The sequence below is a fragment of the Protomyctophum parallelum genome (assembly GCF_964188405.1).
Source record: "Protomyctophum parallelum genome assembly, chromosome: 3".
NCBI classification, from domain to species: Eukaryota; Metazoa; Chordata; class Actinopteri; order Myctophiformes; family Myctophidae; genus Protomyctophum; species Protomyctophum parallelum.
In genome coordinates, this window is record NC_139698.1 from 26378901 (window position 1) to 26398429 (window position 19529).

At 43.8% G+C, this 19529-nt stretch overlaps 1 protein-coding gene across 3 annotated transcripts in view; it reads left to right on the plus strand.

Moving 5' to 3' along the window:
- Window positions 1-19529, plus strand: part of clcn1b (chloride channel, voltage-sensitive 1b) — a 71907-nt gene that overhangs the window by 6975 nt on the left and 45403 nt on the right. The window contains exons 1-4 of one of the 3 annotated variants that reach the window (XM_083761838.1): window positions 2811-2974; window positions 16720-16954; window positions 18388-18519; window positions 19216-19344. In XM_083761838.1, the coding sequence (XP_083617964.1) occupies window positions 2918-2974; window positions 16720-16954; window positions 18388-18519; window positions 19216-19344 (553 nt within the window). In that variant the 5' untranslated portion in view covers window positions 2811-2917. Of the gene's footprint in view, window positions 1-2810; window positions 2975-16719; window positions 16955-18387; window positions 18520-19215; window positions 19345-19529 lie in introns of those variants that run through there. The other 2 variants (XM_083761837.1, XM_083761839.1) reach the window with 2 other exon arrangements.

Below are 19529 nucleotides of genomic sequence, written 5' to 3' on the forward strand. Positions count from 1 at the left end.
GACCCCCAGAAGCAAAGATTTGAGTTAAAAATGTTTGCTTAATAAAAACTACATCTTTTTCTCCTTTATTTACCCATGGTAGTAGCTGTGCACAAGTGCTCATACGACCACAGTCTTATACTGTTGGCCACTAAGCAGTTGGGGATTCAGTGCCTTGCTCAAGGGCACTTCAGCGGTGTTGGGTTAGTGATGACCAATCACTTCCCCACCCAGATCTTTCCTGCCCGTCCGGGGAATCGAACCGGCAACCTTTCGGCTGCCCCAATATATATATATATAGTTTATTCCAAAAATAGCCAAAGGTCCGTAGACCCCAATTTGAAAACCAATGTGCTATATGTCTGTATATACTGTAGTGTACTACTAAGGTAAGGTCAAATCTAATGTTGACACAAATGCTTTCTCGGTTTTAATGGGTTTAATGCCTCAGCCTGAGCATAAAGAGCTGGCCGTCATATTGTTGTTGTGATGTGTAAAGGTTAAACTCGTCCATCTGTCTGTACAAAACAGGCCTCCCGGGAGAGAGAGGCAGGAATCACAGAGAGACAAACAGACGTGAGAGAGAGGGAGCGAGCGAGCGTTGCGGAGAAGTGTGTCAGTGAACACTGGGTCACACTGGCTGCTAAATTTATCCTCGAGTAGGGTTTCACCTCAGGGGCTGGTGGGGGCGGGGGGGCGCTGAGAAATTGAGAGAGGAACGGGGGTACGTTTTAAGGTGAGAGAGCAGAAGATGGATACAGGTCCGAGGTTAGAGGGCTGGTGACACAGGATGTAGGAAGAAAAGGGGAAGACGTTAAAAAGGCCTCCCCGTTGCAAAGATGTATAAGTCAAAGGAAGATTAAATTGTGCCCAAGGGAAACTTCAGGTGTCTTCACAGTACCGCAGTATACGTATGAAACACAGATACAGTTAAGAGAAGAGAGATACAGCTAAGTAACGATACAAAATTGCTAGGACATCATCCATGTCCTAGCACCTTGAATAATGTCCTTAACTATATGTAATGCACAGTACACAGCGGCTGCTATGCCCACGCACCTTAGCTTATCTCATGTGTAAATATTTTAGTGGTGCAACCACTCCTACAACCAGCACTGTCCGTGTTCACCTATGTGTGGTTAACCTATGTGACGTTAATGAGCCAGTATAATGAGTACCAGTAGGGGCGCTGTTGCCAGAAACAGAGAGAGAGAGAGATAGTATTAGTGCTGCACGCACGGTTGCCTGCTAATGAGAGAGAGCGAGAGCAAGAGAGAGGGGGGGGGGGGGAGAGAGGGAGGGGGGGGAGAGAGAGAGGGGGGGGGGAGAGAGGGGAGTTGCATCACTCAGTTCACACGGGTGTGATTTATTTTGTGGAAAGCTAAGAGACCCTTTGGTTCTACCGTTTGTGGCAAAAGCTCAAAGTCCCGCTGGAATGATGCTGAGGCGTTTTCGGGCGTAGGCTTCTACGCCGCGAAACTCGTCACTGTGGACCTGAAAGTCTGGCCTACATTTCATCCATAGTGTGATGGCGATTGGACTTAAATCTTTTAGTTTGCAGGACAGGTCTCTCTCTAACGTTGATGGCTAAAAGCTGTATACGTTTATGTTTAATTCTACCCCTCTATCAATCAAAATCCACAACATTCAGTTCTCCCCTGGCATACAGGCTCGGTAAGCTACACTTGTTTTGTGCCAGTCTATTTGATATGCCCATACTTCTGGTGATAGACTATACAGTACACAACTATACACATGATACTTGGCTATGCTTCTATATCTACCATCTGTCTGATACATTTTGGATTTGCCTGTGTGTGATTTCACTTGCATACTTTCTGTTAATGTTTAATACTGATGACATTCAAAGGGGCCAACAAAGACATTTTCTTTTGGGCATCGTGTCATCTTGACAGACGGGACAGGAAAGGCAGGCGAGAGAGAGAGAGAGGGAATGACATGCAGCAAAGGGCCTTGGGCAGATTTGAACCCGGGTCAGCTGCCGGAAGGATTCAGCCTTCATGATGTACTGCACATGCTCTCACCAAAGACATTTGGTCCGGGAAAAACATTGAGCCAAACATTGTAATTAAATGTCCTTGTTTGTTTTCTGAATAGACAATCTGTTTAAGAATCGCATGCTGACTGTCCTGAGTGCAACGTCCAACCTAAGAGCCTAGTTCCAAATCGTACCATATGCCGCAGTGTGTGTGTGTGTGTGTGTGTGTGTGTGTGTGTGTGTGTGTGTGTGTGTGTGCATCGTGCTAGATGGCTTGCTACCAGTAGCGTTTATGAGTCTCTGGGCCGGCATGTAGGAATCTGCTGGACTGGCTGGCAGACTGAGGGAAGGAAGCCCAACAGAATTAAGAGCTGCTGACAACTTATTGTCAAGCTTCAAGTGTCTGCATTAACCTCTAGTCCTCTTTCCTGTTGCGCGCGCGTGTGTGCATGTGTGTGCATGTGCGTGCGTGTGAGTGTGTGCGTGTGTGTGTGTGCGCGTGTGCGTGCGTCTGTGCATGTTGTACTCTGGTGGTCATACCTGTCAGTCATTGAGCTCTATACTGTATCACCCTCCCTCAGTGGAACAGGTAGCAGGTACAACCTGTCTGTCTCTCTCCCTGGAATGGAACAGGTAGCAGGTACAACCTGTCTGTCTCTCACTCTGGAAGGGAAGATGTAGCAGGTACAGCCTGTCTGTCTCTCTCCCTGGAAGGGAAGAGGTAGCAGGTACAACCTGTCTGTCTCTCACACTGTCTGAAAGCGAACAGGTACAACCTGTCTGTCTCTCACACTGGAAGGCGGTGTAAGACAGCAGAGGGCAGATGTAACACTGGGATACAGTAGTATATAGAGAGGAGGAAATTACTGCACATCACATACTGTACTGTACGTACAGTAGGAGGAACACATCATACGCTGACCCAACAGCAGACAGAAAATGAGAGAGGAGCGCATCAACACTTTTGAGACCGTTCTGAACATAGACCAAATTCTGGTAAGGTCTTGATTATTCATTGGATATAAACTATTGAATAGTTTGAATATTGCGAGGTGATTTGTCGCAGAGATTGAATTGGTTGTTACGCAATTGATAAACGGTAAATGTGGATAAAGTTTGTGCACAGTCAGTTATTTACTTATTTATCAGTAAGGCCAGGGTAAAACTTTATTTGTTTGATAATGATATTTAACTACAAACCGTACATGCTTTGTCGAAAGAAGTCCATTTCTTTGGTTTCGATATTTGGTCCCTTTCCCCCCCAAATACACAAAATATCTTTACAAAAATAGCATTGCATTGCAATGCAGCACATTGTGAGTTTTATTTCATTTATTATGACATACCCAGAATGTGATGCTGGAGTTAGGGATGGGCAATTATTATTGTATTATTGTTATAATTATTATTGTTGCCACATACTTATATGGGCCAACATTTCAATAACGGTGCATCCCTAGTTTTGCAATAAAGAGCCAATTCAGTGTTTATATGCCTTTTTCGGAATGGACAAAAGTATTAAACAGAATGAGATATATCAACATCGGTTTATATCGGTTTTCGGCCATAACAGCAATTAATAATTATATCGAAAATCGAACTTAGACAGAAATGTCATGTCACCCATCCCTCGCCACAGTAGGGTTGATGTACAGTAGTTTAAACCAGTGGTTCCCACACTTTTTCATATCAAGGACCCCCAACTTGACACAAATTAGCCCGCGGACCTCCATTAGAAAAGATATGCCAGGGAACCCCCATAAGAGAAGATTTTTACGGCTCTAGGAGTGATTCTCAACCTGTATGAGTTGAGAGACCAATCACTCTCTCTCCAACTGATGCTGATTTGTTGCGCGCGCACACACACACACACACACACACACACACTGGTTTTCCACTTTTCAGATACTGTTATGTACCGTACATCTCATCCGATATGCCATTACTGTTGGGTTTTACAGCATGTACAGCTGACTGTCAACTATCAGTGACATGGCTACACATACTGTCAACTGTACTGTATGTGTAGCCATGTCACTGATAGTACAGATTACTTCTCTCATGAAGGACTCATAAAACAACTGTGGGACATCAAAAAACATTCCAGAAACATTTAAAATTGCAGCCTTTGATTATTGACACAAGGCAGTTTATTTATATTTATAGTTCCGTAGGGATGTCCCAATAAAATAATTTAAAAGATGTTGTTTTTATATTAAGCGTGCTCATTCGGCAACTCAACACGTCTGACTTGAAGAAGGCAAGCTTTCCAGAGAGTTGGCACTAAAAGACTCAAAGACTGACTCGTGACAGCTTGGGCTGAGACTTCAGGGATTTTGGCCAGGACCTCTTAGTCATAGTCCGGAAAAAACTGTCCAAATATACTGTGCATCAGGCCCTGCAGCTCTCTCTGAGGCTTCTACGTCTGAGGACAGACCAGTACGTGTGGAGAGTAGCTTATTTGTTTGATTTTGTTTGAAGTTTGATTTAGTTTGAAGTTTATCATGAAAAACCCTCAGTATAGAGGCATGACTTTTTGTCACCTTGGCTGAAATGTCAAAAAGGAACCTACTGTTTTTTGTTTTCCTCTGTGAATAATAGGTGTTTCGTTGGCATAGCAGAGGGCCGTCCTGTGTGTTTTGAAGCTGTTTTGCCAGCCTGTACAATTTTGTGTGAATAATACAGTAGGTGTTTCGTTGGCATTGCAGATGGCCGTCCTGTGTGTTTTGAAGCTGTTTTGCCAGCAGGTACAATTTTGTTCCCATTTTATTGAATATCAGTTTACGTGACATTTGCTCTAGGTTTCTTGTTGCAGTGTTATTTCATGGGGATTTCATGGAGACCTCTGTTGTTACATCTTCTTTTCGCAGCGAGAGTGTGACTATCAATAAGTTGATCAATTTGAGAGGCGCTATAAGTAGGCTATAGAGATATTCAGTTTTGTTGAGACAGACTGAATTAAAGGCTAATGGTTTCCCAGCTACATGTACAGCACTATCAGAGACTAACTATCTATCTATCTATCTATCTATCTATCTATCTATCTATCTATCTATCTATCTATCTATCTATCTATCTATCTATCTATCTATGTATGAGTGGCTCAAATAGCCTACATACATATGGTAAGTTGCTGGCGTATTTGTTAATACTGTGACTTTGCACATGGTAACGTTGGATGTGTAATAATTGACTAATTACATTTGTTGTCAAGTCATGCTTGTAGTTGTGTCCACATGCCTTAATTAGAACATGACAGCTGGAATAGCATTTGGAAGAGGTACACCCACGTCGTTTTCCCAGTGAAATTGCTATGGTGTTATTGTTGTGCTGGTTAATTGGCTCTTTATGTAAAATTCTACGCATAAGGGAGCAGACTGTATTTGAAATACATCAGCAGCACGTCGTGTGTGTGTGTGTGCGTGCGTGCGTGCGAGAGTGTGTGTGTGTGTGTGTGTTTTCGTTCCTAATCTCCCTATATGTCCGTCAGTGAACGGGTCAGATTTTATCATTAACCTTGTGCTAGAGGACAAGACAGGACAAGGCTATATTGTTGTAAGGCTGATCGTGCACACACACAAGTTAACTCTTACTTATTTACGTGCACGCGTATAATGCACACTCTCGCGCACACACGCACACACACACGTGCGTGCGTGCTTTTACTTTCAAATATTCATTAGCAGACACAGACACACATGCTTGTGAACATGCTCTCACATGGATATTTATGAATATGCTACGTTCACTGTCTCTCATAAGGGAGACAGGAATTTCTTATTCTTTTTTAATTAAGTCTCAAAGTCACACTGCCCTTCACCCTCTCTGCGACTATTAGCAGCACTCACTGTCTAAACCTCTCTCTCTCTCTCTCTCTTTGTCTTTCTCTACCTCTCTCTCTCATTCTGCCCCTCCCCTCTTTTATTTTTCTCGCTCCCTCTCCTCTCCACTGTTGCCAGATTTTGCGAGAGAAATAAGCAACGAGGTATATGAAAACCAACCGAAAATAAGTGACCATTAATAGGCCACATAATATTAGCTGTTGGAAAAATAGCTGATCTACAAGCTTGTAGATCTGCTGTTTTCATAAGAAAAACGAAAGAAAAAAATAAGAAAAAAAGGGTGGAACACAAATCTGGCATGGGGGTCCCTGGCGCAAAATATTTTTAGATGGGGGGGGGGGGGGGGGGGGGGGGGGGGTCGGTGAACAAATACATAATGAGAAAATGAACAAAGGGAGTCTAGAGACCAACGCGCCTCAAGCCTGGAACGGCTGGTCTGGTGCATCACAGGAACAAGGACACTTAATGTAGAAGGATACAAAAAATATACAAAAAATCACACCCGTGTGAACTGAGTGGTGCAACTACACCCCCCCCCCCCCTCTCTCTCTCTCATTAGCAGGCAACAGTGCAGCACTATCCCTCTCTCTGTTTCTGGCACAACAGCGCCCCTACTGGTACTCATAGTCATATACTGGTGCTCATTAACCAACACATAGGCGGACACATAGGTACATAGGTGAACACGGACATTGCTGTTCCTTGGATTGGTTGCACCACTCAAAAACGACTAGTCGTTTTTTGTATACGAGCACCTAAATAAAAGGCTTAAAATGTCCGTGCTGCTCCAGTGTCCTCTCCTCCTTCTGCATATGAGAAACATTAGGAAACAACTTCCCTTTTAAAAACAAGCCCCAAAGTGGAAAAAAACAAGCCCAAAGTGGCTTATAATACGCAGGCATGGCAACACTGCTCCTGCTCCCCCTCTCTGTTTTTCTCCTGCAAACTCTAGCCTCCCTGTCTCTCTCTTGTTGTTCTATCTCTCTCTTCTTTCCCTCGCTGCCTTTCCTCTGAGTCTAACCCCTCTCTCTCTCCCTCTTTTTCCTTTAACATTATTTATGCTCCATCACGCCATGGTGTCGCACAGAAAAAAGAGCAGACCTTGAAGCGTGCAAGGTGTCACGGACGTGACGTGTTGTGGCTCTGCTATTTTTGACGTGCGACAAATATGAATCAGGCTTTAATAAATTCCTTTGTCGTAGTCTCTGTGTACCATTAGCCAATGGAGGCCGACTCATTACGCAAAGACTCATGCATTAATTCACAGCCTTTGACATCTCATTAGCATGATTTAAGCTAGATCACACCCTTATATCCTGATAAACCACCCGAGAGTATACCAAGGCAAGAAGCTATATGCTTAAATAAATGAGGGTTTGCCGGTTCAATTATCAGACTAGTTGTGGGCAGTCTGAGTTTGGAAAGTGAGTGAGAAACATTCTTATTCTTAGTGCTGCTCTTGCTGAAAAGGTGCCCTTGAGCAAGGCCCTTGAAACATAGTGTCTTTGTTCTGGTGCAAACATTCAACGGAAATAGCAGATCTACAAGCTCACAACGACGTGTTGTTGTGAGATTGTAGATTGGCGATGTTCACTGAAGAGGGAAAATAGGAGGGGGCATGGTATAGACCCCTAAGGGACACCGGTCAACAAAGTAGGCAGTACAGTATATAGGGTGCATGGCCATGAGCCCACAGTATGAGAGTGTTACTTGAACATGAACCAGTTATGCCCAATTCAAGGTATTTCAATTCAATTCAAACTTTATTCCAGACACACAGGGGTTCCATAGAGCAGGTGTTCCCAAATGTTTTCATGTCATGAACGCCCAAACTGGCACTTATTATAGCCCGCGGACCCCCATTTGAAAAGATATGCCATGGACCCCCATAAGAGAAGATTTGTATGGCTCTAGCTGTGATTCTCAACCCGATTTAATTTAATTTAATAAAGACCTCCCAGGTTGACATGCATTAGTCTACGGACCCCCATGTAATGGCATTTCTATCTCTGGGACCCCCAATTTATATTGTAAAATCAGTGTTAATTTAACTCTTGAGAGTGTTCCATTTGTTCACTCGAAGAGTTATACAGACCCATAAGGGTCCATTTGGTTTCAAACTATCATTTAGCTGGGGACCCCCTGGAACTCCCTCAAGGGCCCCTAGGGGGGAACCACTCCCATAGAGTATATACAAATCATCAGAACTAAAAAGAGAACGCTCGCACACTGTTTCTTGTTTTTGTGCTATATATAAATAAAGTTGAGTTGAGACTTTTTGGCAACAGTTGTAGGATTCTTTTATTGCCCCTGAGTGCTGCTGTGACGTTTCAGGGCTCTCGCCCTTTCTCAGTCTGACGAAGGGCGAGAGAGAGCAGCACTCAGGAGGTGCAATAAAGAATCCTACAACTGGAGCCAACAGTGTGCAAAAAGTAAAAGAGCGATCTCTTTTAGTTTTCACTTCTCATGTTATATATGCTGCCCCATTTTGGGTGTGGATGTGCAAATTGTGCGTGTATACGTACAAATCATTGGCACCACATAAAACAAAACAAAAACATGAAATCATAAATAGAGGCTGACTCTCCAGTCTTTATACGCTATATAGTTTATCGTATGACCAAAAGAAAATAGGTGATTTATAATCTGCTATTTTCATTATTCTCTTGTTTTGTTTTGTTCAAGATTTGACATACATAATGGCATGCACAAAATAGGGACGCCAGCGGTTAACAACCTTATACTTTGTTGGCCGCGGTCCCCAAGGGTCCTGCCATGTACCCTGCTCCTCCTTTCCCCTCTACACAAAGGGTCCTGCCATGTACCCTGCTCCTCCTTTCCCCTCTACACCAAATCACTTTACAAAATAGCAACGATATGACACATTGTTTGACGACTTAATAACTGTTTGCGTATTTTCACCAAAACAATGTTTGTCTATCATGACAAGACCAGAATACTCTAGGGTTCACGTGTTTAAATGAATATAAACTGGAACACAAGGGTCTGTATTTACACTCTCAGAAGTTAAATTCATGTTCTTGATTTGACATTGTAGAAGATTACAGCTGTAGTGTACAGCTCCTACGACCTCCTACATAGTGGTGGAAAGTAACTAAGTAATTCTACTTAATTGCTATACTTAAGTACAATTTTTCGGTATTTGTACTTTACTTGAGTATTTCCAATTTCCAGTACTTCTACTCCACTACATCTCGGAGCCAAAATTTGTACTTTTAACATACATTAACTAACCTGCACTTCAACACTATACATTTCGGCCATTTGAAAATAGCCGATCGGCTATTTTCAATAGATTTTCTACACATTTTGAACTTGTGAAATGGGACATTCTGCAATATGAATACTTTTAGTACTTTAAGTACATTTGGAAGTACTTTTGTACTTTTACTCAAGTACATTTGCAATTCCGTACTTTTACTTGTAACGAAGTATACGGCGTCTGTGTGTGATGATTTTGTTGCTGATGTCATCGTGGTCTGACCGTACGGAACAGAAACCCAGGCAGGGTCAAAGCATGACACAGGACAAACACGAGGGATGAAAGATGGCGACAGGGCAAAGCTATCATGTATCACGGCTTTCAACATGCCTCTCACGCTGTCTCTTTCTTTGTTCACCATTCCACTGAACTCAACTCATCTTTATTTGTAAAGGCCTTAAAGCTGCAATTAGTTTTATTTCCTCTCCACACCGAGAGGTACAGATTCTAACCCAGGTGGGAGACTAGCTTCAAGGGCCACTCATTCCTCATTCAAGACGGAATCCAGGAGAGGTTTAGTTTTCCACAGAATAGGGACGCTACGGCCACGGTTCCCGTGAGTGGGGTCCGGGGACCCCCAGGGGTCCTTGAGGGAGTTCCAGGGGGCCCCCACCTAAATGATAGTTATGAACAAAATGGACCCTTATGGGTCTGTAACTCAGAGTGTACATTTGTACACTCAGAGTTAAATTAACATTGAACTTACGATATAAATTGTGGTCCCAGAGATAAAAATGCTTTTAAATGGGGCTCCGTAACCTAATGCATGTCCAACTGGGAATCACTGCTAGAACCGTTATAAAAATCTTTTTCTTTTTCATCTTTTTCAAATGGGGGTCCGCAGGCTAATACATGTTGATTTAGGGGTCCTTGACCCATGAAAAGGTTTTGGAACCACTGCGCTATAGGGTTCATGTATATAGTAGTTAAATTGATTGGTTGATTGATCCAACGTAACACAATGAGAGGTATCCGTCTGACACAGATCAGCTGAGGACGCAGAATCCACGGCCAAGAGCGGCAGTTAACTACTGTACTGTACTGTACTACAGGGCTGTCAGTGGGTCAGTGAAGTCCACAGGGTATATACTATATTTGCCATAAGATATGGTGATGTCAGAGATACAGATCAGTCGAGGACACACAGCCACGGCCCGATAGTGGAAGGAGGGCAACTGCAGCATTCCCACTCTCTCGCTCTCTCTCTCTGTGGATGGATTGATTGATTGCTTGTTATAGTCCCGTGATGGATTGTTCCGTGTCGTTAATAAGTAGTGTACTGGTGGTCAACGGTGTGTGTGTGTGTGTGTGAGGTGAGGTCACCCTGTAGAAGGCAGTTCCAGTTGCTGCCAAAACGTTGGTTTTCATTGCTCTGTGTCCAGAATAAAATATTGGCACTTTGGTTGCCAGTGTCTGACTCTGTGGCCACTTTATTGTCTCTCAGTATATTCCGTAGTGGGCCCGCCGCCACTACAAAGACATTGGTTGACTGTGCGTAGTGTTCCTGTACAGTACAGCACAGTAAGGTCACCTGTAGACCTGGACAGTGGAGTCAGAACAGGGGCAGAGGTCACAGCATGCTCAAAGGAACAGACCAGGAAAAGGTAATAACTTAATCACATTTATATTTGAGTATTTCTTTTTTTTTACCACTTAAGCCCTAAACTAAACTGTACACACGCACACGCACGCACACACACACACACACACACACACACACACACACACACACACACACACACACACACACACACACAAGGTTAAGTCATAGACACACTTATCCAGTAGGTCTGCACCTGGCAATTTATTACATTCACCTATGCAATTAATTTAGAAATGATTGTAAAACAAGATCATAAACTGCATGATTGTAAAACAAGATCATAAACTACAAAAAGGGTGGTAAATGTTTGGGGGCTTGGGTTGGGGAGACCTTTGATCCAAATTAAATGAAGAATTGATTAATTTCATGAATATTCCGTTCATTGGAGGTTGTCCCAATGAGAGAATGACTGGTCTAATCAGAGATTTCACTTCTTTCTTTTTTCAATTTATTTTTATTGAGGCTCTGAAACTGTTCAATCACATTTCAGTGTATATAGAACCACACATTTTTCTTTTTTCAACACAACATAGGAAAGCAACCACAATACGGACATTACAATGCACAGACAAAAAACAAAATACGAAAAAACAAGACAAAACGAAGAGATTGAGATGTTTGTAAAAATATTTCACAATTATTTCAGAAATCTTAACAAAAAATAAAAAAATAAAAGGCCTTTAATGACCTGCTATTGATGCCAAGAGGACAGCTAAACACCCAACACACACAGGCTGCAAACATTCATCAGCACGGGAGAAATATCCTATATCCTATATCTTGTGGAGAGACAAAGTAAGCGCGCCTGTGGAAAAGGAAGAAGTCTGGAGTTGCATTGGCCACACTCAGAAAACCTGCTACAAACATCACCCGAAATGGAACCCCCAAGGTAAAAGCAAACGAGGTCGCCCAGGAACAGCTGGAGAAGAAGTGGCAGACATCATGTCAGAGAGTGGGCTCGACTGGGGAGATCTCCTGAATTGAACTGCTGAATAAAATACAGAGTGAAATGGATTCATCAACTGCCTCAGTGATGCCAACTATAAGTAGTGGTGGAACTTGTTTCTGTTGCAACCTCGCTCTGACTTCTCTGCTGCGTTGTCCTCAAAGCGTTCAATAAAACATCAAGCAAAAGGTCGCACTCAGACATGCTCGGAAAATAGTTTATTTTTATTATATTGCTCCACATGCCTTATAATTAATGACAGATGTTTCAGCTATCCAGCTGAAAGTACATCGGGTTAAGTATAGTATTGGCGGTGCCCGAGAACGAACCCATGCTGTGCTTCTACAACAGTGGTTCCCAAACTTTGTGTGTCAAGGACCCCCAAATTGACACTAATGAGACCGCGGACCCCATTTGAAAAAACATATGCCAGGGACCCCCATGAGAGAAGATTTTTACCGCTCTAGTAGTGATGCTCAACCTGTTTAATTTCAAGGACCCCCCCAATTTGACATGCATTAGTCTACGGACCACCATTTAATGGCATTTATATCTCTGGGACCCCCAATGTATGTTGTAAAATCAATGTTCATTTAACTCTGAGGGTGTACAAATGGAACCAAATGGACCTGTTAGGGTCCATTTGGTTCCATTTGTACACTCTGAGTTACAGACCCATAGCTGCATTTGCTGGGGACCCCCTAGAACTCCCTCAAGGACTCCACGTTGGGAACCACTGGTCTACGGTACCAACTGAGCTACTCTGGCACACAGTGGGGTTAAAGTGTTTGATATGTACACGTTTGAGTCACGCTGTTAGAATCACGGCACAGCATGAAGAGAATTTAGCTTGAAGAATCAAACTTGTGACACTTCAAATACATTCGTTAGAAGTCCTGCTGCAGCAGGATTAGATACCTATATTTTTAATCTGTGGATGAAATAAAAAACTGAAATCGGGTGTTGGCAAGGCAAAGCTATATCTTTATCTGTGGGGGTTGTGAATGCCATATGACTGGTTTTAAATACCTATTTAAATGCATACATAGATTCCTTTAGGCTAATCTCTGTGGCAATGAAGCAAAAGGCACTTACCTATATTACGATAATTATACTTCTTTGTCTTCACATGCCAGATTTCTTTCATTCTCTTAATAAGACTTAACACAGCGAGGTGTGATATACTGTAGGCTCACCCTTCTGTGTCTCTATTGTTAAAAAGTATTTACCCCGGGCGGTTAGCTCAACCGTCTGGGCACCTAGGCTGCCAAGCCAGCCGGACGGTACGTCGCGGGTTCGACTCCCGAGCCCGCCAGCCTTTGCCGCGTGTCCCTCCCCATTCCCCAACTCTCCCCCTTTCCCGTCTGTCTACTGTTCCCTATCAATACAAAGGCATTATTTTAAAATAATATATATATATATATATATATATATATATATATATATATATATATATTTCATTTTTCTTTTTCTTTTCTTCAAAAATACCGTTTACACAAAAAAAACAGCATACAGTACATAGGCTAACTGTATTGTCTAACCCCCATTGCATATTACAATGCAATCCTCAGTGTTAAATTAACTCTGAGCATATACTGTATAAATAGTTATGCTCGGATCTGCCATGGTTAGCATCTTTTAACCCATTCAGGACGGGAACCCCTTTTGGTGTTTTGCTTCTGGGGGGGGGGTCCCTGGAACAACATGTTTTCAGATGGGGGTCCGCAGCCAAATACAGATAATTCTAGGGGTTCTTGACATGAAAAAGGTTGAGCACCACTGACATAGAAACATAGGTTTTTCAGAAAACTGTTTTAGAAGACATTTATTTTAGAATTGGCCTCAGGTCTACTTAACTATAGTTAAATGAATACTGAGGATTTAAACTCTGCTTGCATTGCCCTGCGGCATCAAATCCCACCCACCTGGCATGGCTTATTTGCGCCGATGCGCTTGTCCAGTGAGTGGACAGGTAGCCTAGGGGGGGTTCTGGCCTTGGCCCAGTGCCTTGCTCAAAGACACTTCCACGGGTATTGTTTTGCAGCACGGCCTCTCTTACGACTGGACAGCTGTTTGACTAGTTTGCATAATGGCTACGATGCCTACAAAAGACAACAGCGGTTCTCATGCCTCAGTGCACCTAATTATAGCTCCACTGTTAGCTCAGTTAATACAGTTTATATACAGTATGCATGCGCGCAGGACTGGCAGCTATTGAGTAGGCTTAAAGACTCTCTGCGGGACAGCGCGTAAGCCTTCAGATGTGCAGCATTTGTTCCCCAAAACAGTTAGCGGTTTATAACGTTTAACCGGGGCTGAAAATATTATCCAAGTGCATATCGGATGCGTACCAAAGTTTTGAAGAGCCCCCTTTACGGCATTAACTCTAGCCCCCCCCCCCCCCCTGCTATGTGGAGTATTTTGTGTATTAAATATACATGTCTATATCAGTATACGCCCGCTGTCATGTGGCACTGTTGTTGACGCTGGTCGCATGGAGCGTTTCCTGGTAAACCGTCCGCTGAAAGTAAAGGCTCACCGGTAAACGCTCGGGTCCGGTTACGAGCTCACCCGCCCTGTAAATGTGACTGGTATACTGTACATATAATGAGAAAGAAGGGTTGTCCACACACTGTATATCAGCTCCCATCAAACTTTTATTGAGTAACAACGTTTTTCGACCCTCCCTTGTCTTGTTTTGTTCAGCACCTGTAGAGTGTTCTGAGATGTGCGCGCTTCCTTTTTGATTCCTAGTACTGTACATATATACTGTACTACTGTGCCTTTAAAACTTGACTAGGCTCAAATGTTGTTGTCATTCACGCCATGCATGCATTGCGTTATATAATGAAGAGCAGGTTGTGATGAGTTAGGACAGCAGTTACTAAACCTTTCCGCGCCAACGACCCCCAAATAGCCCACAGTCTCTGGCTGCGGCCTCCCTGTTGCAAAAGGGCTTAAAAACAGTGACAATACCTGCATGTATAGATCTATAAATGCTCATCATATACGCTGCATGCGCTGTGACGCGTTGTAAGCTTGTCACAGCGCATCACAGCGCGTTGCGAGCTCGTAGTTGTAGATATGTTTAAAGTGCTCATGTTGCCAAGTCGCTTCTTTTGGGCTGGCGTTCATTATTTCTCCCTCAGGGCCCCGGTATGCAAAATGTGGGGCAGGTTTATCACCGGAGGGGCATTTTGTTTCTCAGAGATTCCAGACTAATACAGTATCTACGCAGGGATATTATTATAGTCTGGCCGTGCCAGGCTAGTGAATATCTTCCTCAAGGGCACTTCATCAACACGGTCACATGGCCGCACCGGAGATTGAAACTGAGCCTAGCGCGGCACCAATAAATTAACAGGTCCCACTATCAGATGTGCCTTTTTATATTCTATATCTAGGGCTGTTGCAGACGTGCTGCAGGGTGCATGCATACGGTGGGCTCCTCCCGCCCCGTGTGTGAGAGAGAGGTCTCTTGGATCCAGCAGATCTCTTTCTTTCCCCCAGCGTGAGAACCTGAGCTCCAGCACCAATGATCTGCTGGCCTCCTCATGGGAACCGCTGCTCCGCCGCGTCGCTGGGACGTTATGCGGGTCGCTCCGTGGCCGCTGTGCTCGGATCAGCCACGGCTAACGGATTATAATATTAAGGGTGGTGAAAACTGATCCCAGACCAAGAGTATGTAGGGTGATAAATTGTGTGCGTGCGTGTGTGTGTGCGTATAGAGGTGTGCATCAGTGTATGTGTACATACTGTATGCAGGTATGCAATGTGTGTCTAGGTGCTTGATGCAGACGCAGTGTGTGTGTGTGTGTGTGTGTGTGTGTGTGTGTGCATGTGTGCATGTGTGTGTGTGTGTGTGTGTGTGGACATGGACATGTGCGTGTGTGTATTTGGGAAGGTGTGGAATGTTCCCTCTTCCAGGATCTCTTCCTCTGGATACTTGGCTCGTGTCCAGCACCCCCCATCCACCCCCCCATCCACCCCCCCAACCGCTCGCCCCCTCTCGGGGACGGGGGTTTTTCCGTTCTCCATGTCCGTTTCGTCTATTTCTGTCCAGCAGGGGCATTCGGCATGGCGTGTATCCCTTACACTCACGCCGCACATTCCCCCCCTCTCCTCTTCCTCGTTATCTCCAGACGCTTTTTTACAACAGATCCAGTTCGCTCCCCGCTCGTCAGTGTCGGTTGTCACAGTTTTCTCACCCTTTCACCCTCTCTCCTTTCTCCCCCGCGCTAATTTATTTGTCCTTTCCTGTCCGGTAAAACTTGCCTGTTTTTTCACCTCTGCCTTCTTCTTCTTCTGAGCATGTGATTCCTCCTTTAAGTGAGTGTTTCCATCCTGCATGGGTTGCCTAGGAGGAGACATTTTGGGCCACGGCAAAGCGGGGGACTCCTTTGTTCAAGGTTGGCTCGTTTGAGACAAGGGCTTATGGGTATTATAGTCTTCTCTGTTTGGCCTACAGCTGTGCAGGCCTCCAGTAGTTGAGTCACGAAGCACTCGTAAAACGATTAGAATGTTTGTCTGTGCATACTTTACATCAACTTACCGGTAAGCAACTTTGGGCACGGGTGCCAGCCAACATTGGCACAGGGGATGGTGAGCACTGGCACTTTGAGACCCAGGTGGAGCAGAATGTTTCCAGTGAGCCAACATGCACAATATCATCACTAACAGAGTGTTAGTATAATTTGGTAAGACCTGTGAAGGAAGTAATGACTTGGGTCTCTTGAGGCCCAATTTCTTTCCAATATGGCTGCTGTGCATAGACACTACCTGGTGGTACGGTAGCTTCTGTCAATAAAAGCACGGTTTTGGGTAATGTAGTCTGTCTTGGCCAAAGAGTACTGGATATAATGTTAGGGTTAGGGGCAGAGGAGTGCTTTGGGATATACCATCATCATGTCCAGGAGCGCTGCAGGGTGTCTTTACCTTCAAAATACATGGCCGGCAGGACACAAACCCCCTTAGGGTTGTTACTTTTGCTATACAGTAGCTGTTAGTTTTCCCCCAAGCAAGGGATTGTGGGTAACGTGGTTTTTCTTTCTGCTGCCTGTCTTACAGCTGTACGGGGAGTACAGAGAACAGCTCGGTAGTTACGCCCGGCGGGAAGCGGCTCGCTTACTGACAGAGAGACAATGGAAGAGACAGGCAGAAGAGAACACAGGCACCGGCCGCAGGGGCCACGGCCGGCGGAACCAGCCCCACCCCCACCACCAACGACATGCCGCCACGTTGGAGTCACATCTCAGCCACACGTCTTCCACCAAGACGCCACGCCCCTACTCCAAATGCCAAGGTGAGAACAGATTATAAATTGTTACATTATGAAACATTATGATATGAAATATCAATTTTTTTATGAAACAAAATGAAAGACAAAATAGAAAGAAATCCCTTAACCCTCCCACCCATACTGCTCAGTGACACTGCATATACTATATAATAAGATGATAGAAAGCTCATGGAAAACATCTGAAAAGAAAATGGCGTACAGTCAACCATATCAATGGTATCCTGTCTATTAATTGTTTCTACTCAGGTAATGGACAAGGGGCAGCCAAACATTATCAAACTGTCTCTCCCTGTTTCTCAGGAAATACCTTATTCTCTCAAAATGAAGTGTACTAGTCATTTCATTTAACCAGTGCTTAAATGCAGGAGCCTCCTCCTTCTTCCAGTGTGTAAAAATTCGTTTTTTCGCTGTAATCAAACCATATGAGAAGAGTTGTTTCTGTGCTCTCGTCAACATAGGCATGGAGTCTGACAAACCCAGAATGGGGTGAGAACATTTAACACTAATGGAATCGTCTGCAGAGCACCTATTTTTTATATAAACCGGGAAAGCATCTGTTCTAATTCTGCTTTGAACATTTCTATTTGTCGGGAAGCGACGCGGCCAGAATACGTAGCCTACGTTTATTACATTGTATAAATGTGTTTGATCCGATCTAGTGGACAGGCTAGTCACATTAGCGCATTTTTTTAATACATGGGGCGCCCGCTGGCCTAGCGGTCCAGGCACATACCACGTACTGTATATAGACTCTAGTCTAATGCCATGACAGCTTGTTCCAGGTTCAAATCCCGATTCCCAACAACCAGTTTGCTGTGTGTCTTTCCCCAGTCTGTCTCTCTCCCTGTTTCCTGTCCATCAATACTGTATATTATCAATAAAGGCAAAACCCCCAAAAGATATCTTAAAATAAATAAATAAATAAAAAAATAAATATATATATATATATATATATATATATATATATATATATATATATATATATATATATATATATAAAGAATATAAAATAATTAAGTTGGATTGCACATTTTATCAGCAGGATGCAGCACCCCTTTGTTCCTGGGAGAGAACAGACATGTGTAAGCTTAGCATTTATAAATAAACAATGTTGCACACGGTAGCACCCAGAAGCATGTCTTTGTTTTTAGTCCCAATGAACATTTTTACACTAATTAACACTGATGCATTATTCACTTGAACACAGAACAATATTTGAAAATAGAAAGGATGTTTTAGTGCACCGCATTAATGGGCATGTAGCAGCATCTCCTGTGAGTCTGTGAGAGAACTTTCTAACAATTACACACCCCATGAAGCCTTGAATTCATGGAGATATAATAATATATATTTTTAATTTAATTTCATTGTTTTCACACTGACATATCTATAAATATGGAACATACAGTATAGTCTTTTCTGTGGCTCTACCCCAGACTGTTTGGCCCGTATGCGGCGGTACATCGTGACCAAGATGGGAGACGACTGGATCTTCCTGGTTCTACTAGGCCTCACTATGGCGCTGGTCAGCTGGAGTATGGACTACGCCAGTGCCAAGAGCTTGCAAGGTACCACACACACACATCACGCCTACTGAAGGAAAGGGATCTACAGTATTTCAGGACATTACCATTTTTCATTTGTAATTTTTGTCAAGTGAACACCGCTTCAGTATAAATGTCTGGTTATACACTGAATTGTGTCTTTATCATGAAATCAACACCAGGTAAAGATTGCTTTCGTTGTCTGTGACCTTGCTAGCTCACAGCATTTTGGGTCCCGACCGACTGGAGGGCAAAGGGAGATTATTGCAGTTAGTCTGATGATAGGCATACGAGACTCAAGTTCAACTTCAAGACTACTGTTTGTCAGCAGTGGGACATTTTGGTTTGCTTCATGTAGGACTTGTCTTTACATAGATGTCAGTTTGGGCCGGCCCACTCTGTGATGTTCTGGGATTTGTGTTAAGTCTTGTCACAGAGACATTAGTTTAAGGGACGAGGACAGCCTGATGTTGTGGGATTTGTGTAAAGACTTAGTTGTCATACGCAAACATCAGCGAGGATGGTGTGCTGAATGCCAACGCTCTGATTTGCCGTTTCCAAAATACCGTGTTGATATAGCCGCTTGTTGCACTCCTAGCCTATTTTCACTGGCACTGTGAACACACAAGACCTTCATTTGCAGTGTAATGTTCTATTCCGTTTGAAGTAATTCCATTTCTTCTCTCTCTCTCTCTCTCTCTCTCTCGTTGCGTCACTCAGCCTATAAGTGGATGTATGGAGAGTTGAAGGGCAATATTCCTCTCCAGTACCTAGCCTGGGTCACCTATCCCATGATCCTCGTCATGTTCGCCTCTCTCTTCTGCCATGTGGTCGCCCCGCAGGCCATCGGTAAGTACTCTGGGGTCTCTGCCAAGCAGCAGTGACTGTCCTGTATATAGACGCAAAAAACCGGGGGGGTAAAAAATTGCTTCTGTCAGATTATCTCCTCTGAACACAAAAGTAGACTTGTCAGTACATGAGTGTATTTTGGGTCGAGTGGAAGTCTACCCCCCCCCCCCCCCCCCCCCCGCAGT